Source organism: Perca flavescens, chromosome 4, assembly GCF_004354835.1.
Source record: "Perca flavescens isolate YP-PL-M2 chromosome 4, PFLA_1.0, whole genome shotgun sequence".
NCBI lineage: Eukaryota > Metazoa > Chordata > Actinopteri > Perciformes > Percidae > Perca > Perca flavescens.
The window spans coordinates 13,248,466-13,252,508 of record NC_041334.1 but is presented as its reverse complement, the minus strand read 5'-3'; the positions used below and the strand labels follow the sequence as shown (position 1 = coordinate 13,252,508).

At 42.0% G+C, this 4,043-nt stretch overlaps 1 protein-coding gene across 1 annotated transcript in view; it reads right to left on the bottom strand.

Moving 5' to 3' along the window:
- Positions 1 to 3,390: 3,390 nt before the first annotated feature.
- Positions 3,391 to 4,043, bottom strand: part of fer1l4 (fer-1 like family member 4) — a 42,428-nt gene continuing 41,775 nt past the window's right edge. The window contains exon 47 of the mRNA XM_028575022.1: positions 3,391 to 4,040. Coding sequence (XP_028430823.1) covers positions 3,860 to 4,040 — 181 coding nt within the window. The 3' untranslated portion in view covers positions 3,391 to 3,859. The remainder of the gene's footprint in view (positions 4,041 to 4,043) is intronic.

Sequence of the window (4,043 nt, the reverse complement as noted above, 5' to 3'; positions counted from 1 at the left end):
CGGCGGCGGGTCTCTCTGCCTCGGGAGCGCGCACTGCTAACCGAGAAAAGGAGTAGCCTAGACCTAAACCACATTACACCCTGTTTCATTCATGTCAAACCTGCTTATAGTGTGTAAAAACAGGTTTCAAAAAAAAAAAAAAAATCTAAACCACCTTCAAAAACGAAATTTCTATTTATGGTTTTTCTATGAAAGAAAAATATATTTAAAAAATAGAGGAGTTTACATGCTAGCAGCTCTAAGGTTGTCCTTAGGCATGGTACTTCGAGCTAGGCTAATGTCAGCATGCTTACAATGACAATGCTAACATGCTGGTGGTAAGCAGGTATAATACCTTACCTTTAGCCTGCTGACATTTGCTAATAAGCTATGAACACAACGTAGAACAGAGGTTCTGAGAATGTTATTAGTTGTTCAGGTTTTTGGACAGAAATCAAAGTGTTGGACGGATCTAAAGTTTTACCTGGTGAAAAAGTTAACGGTTAACTTATCACAGTTCATTCTGAGTAACACATAAATGTCTGAAACACATTCATCCAAGAGTTGTTGAGACATTTCACACAAAACCACAAATGTAAACTTAATGGTGGCGCTAGCGCAAAGTTCAGAGGATCACCAAAGTCAGTGTGGTTCATCCTCTGGCGACCACGGATGTCTGTACAAAGTTGTCACAGTCATTGTCACAGCGGCCCAGGGTTCGGTTCGGTTCCGGCCCCTTTGCTGCATGTCATTCCCCCTCTCTCAAGCCCCAAAACAATCTTAAAGGAGAATTCCGGCCAATTTTTACGTTAATCTTGATCGTTATAGCTACGCGAGTACTTTCGATAGAAAAAACCCCAACCCGAATCAGTGCAGGTAACACTGAGAAGCTGCAGCTACGTACTACAAGCGTCCCCTGAGCTAAAACGGCAGTGCTCGGGGCAAGTTTTAGAGTGCCTTTGTGCCTCTTAACAGACACAAAATGCAATTAATATGTCTGTGCCACAAGAACAGGGCCCTTACGTGTCAACAAGATGCGTTTTCAACTCAGACATTGTTTAAATTCACCTACCCTGGTCCCTGTCTCGATCCTGCCAGTAGCTAGCTTGCCCTGCTAGCTGATAGCCGTTAGCTGCTAGCTGCCATTTGGTGAGACAGGCTTCTGTGATAATCATCCCAAAAACAATCCACGGAGCGGTGGTGGTGTGGCTATGTCCTCCAGAGGACAGGTCATGTCATGTCTTGAAGTGTATTCCCCCCTAAAAAAAACAATAGTGCGGTAGTAGCTGTTAGCTGCCCTCCGGTGAGTGTGTACAGCCAGATAGCTGTTAGCCATTAGCTGCTAGCTGCCGTCCGGAGAGTGTATTCAGCCAGGCATCTGTGCTAATCATCCCAATAAAAATCCACGGAGTTCCCGGTGGGTTGGTGGATATCCTGCATAGGACAGATCATGCCTTTGCAGCGAAAGGTTTAGATTATTTCCCCTCAAAATAGGTAATTGAGCACTGTAGTGGTTATGACCATATCAGTGACTATGTAACTACATGGAAACGGGATAAACGATGTCTGTGGCTTGCACAGTAATAGCGTTACTGAAGCCTAGCTGTTGCATCGCGGTCTCCTGGGAATTCAGTTGTAGCAGAAAAAGGTAAACAGTAATTTGCAGATTGGAGCGTAGTGTGTGTGAAGAGTGAAAAGCGGAGTTGTTTATAACGGAAGAAGCTTGGAGTATGAAGAATATAGCAGATATGCAACACACGGAAGAGCCTTTTGCGTTTGATGGTCATCCTTATTTATTCGAACCAGAGTATACAGACGAAGAACTAGCCTCAAGAGTTGGAAAGAACGAGACTGACAGACAGAGGGGAAACAGGCAGATGAACTTGCTGCTCCAAGCACAAGCTAAAGGTAGCCTTCAGTAACTGGGGGACATAGCCACACCACCGGGCGCTCCGTGGATTTTTATTGGGATGATTAGCACAGATGCCTGGCTGAATACACTCACCGGACGGCAGCTAGCAGCTAACGGCTAACAGCTATCTGGCTGTACACACTCACCGGAGGGCAGCACCAACCCCGCTCCGTGGATTGTTATTGGGATGATTATCACAGAAGCCTGTCTGAATACACTCACCAAACGGCAGCTAACGGCTAGCAGGGCAAGCTAGCTACTGGCAGGATCGAGACAGGGACCAGGGTAGGTGAATTTAAACAATGTCTGAGTTGAAAACGCATCTTGTTGACACGTAAGGGCCCTGTTCATGTGGCACAGACATATTAATTGCATATTGTGTCTGTTAAGAGGCACAAAGGCACTCTAAAACTTGCCCCGAGCACTGCCGTTTTAGGTCAGGGGACGCTTGTAGTACGTAGCTGCAGCTTCTCCGTGTTACCTGCACTGATTTGGGTCGGGGTTTTTTCTATCGAAAGTACTCGCGTAGCTATAGCGATCAAGATTATCGTAAAAATTGGCCGGAATTCTCCTTTAAAAAACAAAAATTCAATAGTTAGTGAGATATTGCAGTCTGGAGCGAAGTGGTCGAATAACAGACTGACTGACCGTTGTGGCGTAACAAAATCACCAGCTACAGCAGCTGAAATATTTGTGGCACAAACTGAACCTCATACTGATCTTCTGACATCACTTCCCTTCTAGTCTCAGAGGAAAAAATCAGAGCAAGCATCTGTAAACAAACCGTTTCTAACTTCCTGTTGATCTGCCTGAAGATGAGGATAAAGTCTGACGTCCTGACTTTTATTTCACTGCCCTCCACTTCAAAATTCAAATTGTGTTTTCTCATAATTGTATTTGATAATCTCATCAGGACATGGTTGGTAAACTTGAGTCCACAGGTAGATATTTCATTATCTACACAACCGCTTTCCATAGAAGTTCCTGATCACATTCGTGTTCTTAAGAGGATGATCCCTCAACATTTTAATGACTCCATGACTTTTCCTCTAGCACCACCCACTTAGGACAAACTTTACATTTTTAGAACAGCTAAATCATCAAGATTTCGTTTGCTGTGTCTGTAATGAACACTGCAGCCTTCAGGGAACACTAGCAAGCCATTAGCTTAAGTTCAAATGGCTGTATATGTATCTCGGGAGGAGCATCTTGGAAAACAAACTATTAAATCTTTAAAACTCTGAAATGAAGCACCTTTATTCACTAATGTTTTTTACAGTATGTTCACTGCCTGTTATTGACTGATATTAGTATTTATTCATTTATTTACTAAATAACAGCTAACATTCATATTTAACAAACTGGTACAAATGAAAAAAATATATATATTATAAATATATAAACTTCAGTCAGTCCAAAATTAAACACAAATATAAAAAAAATTAAAATATAATTTGTACTTATTTATTTTATTTACCTTTAAAATAGAAAATTTGCAACCCCAACTATATTTAATCAACAAAATTAGACTTTAATACATCAGAGTTATGCTCATGTTTAGGAGCGGTGCTGATTTATCCAGTCAGATTTGTGCTCATCTACACATCTGTCCAGTGCTGCAGGACAGTTTCAGAGTCAAACAATCTATAATTTACATAATAATATAAATATGGGACTTAAATATGCATTAATAGGTGTCCAGTAATTTCCTCTGGTGACTGATAAATCTGACAGTAAAACAAAATCTCTGATTATTGCTCCCATGACCCAGGATATGTTAATATAAACGAGGATTCTGGTTAAAGTAGAGAAATGTGTGTGTAAACATATTAAATCGTGACTTTTACTGATCTGTCTAAGTAGTAAATATGACTTCAGTCAGTCGTTCAGTGGATCAGTTCCGAATCAGAAAGCTGAGACAGTCTGTGACATCCAGGAGGAAAGAATGAAGACTCCCCGTTGGATTCTTTATCCTTTGATGATGAGGGAGGAGATTTGCCCCGGCAGCGTGTAGACAATGAGGCCGAGGAAGAGCGTGAGGATTGCGAGGATGACCAGAGCGATGATATACTTCTTGAACTTCCTCCAGATGATGAAGATGAAGGACTTTAACGGGTTGATGAACCAGGTGAAGCTGGTGGTGGGACGACTA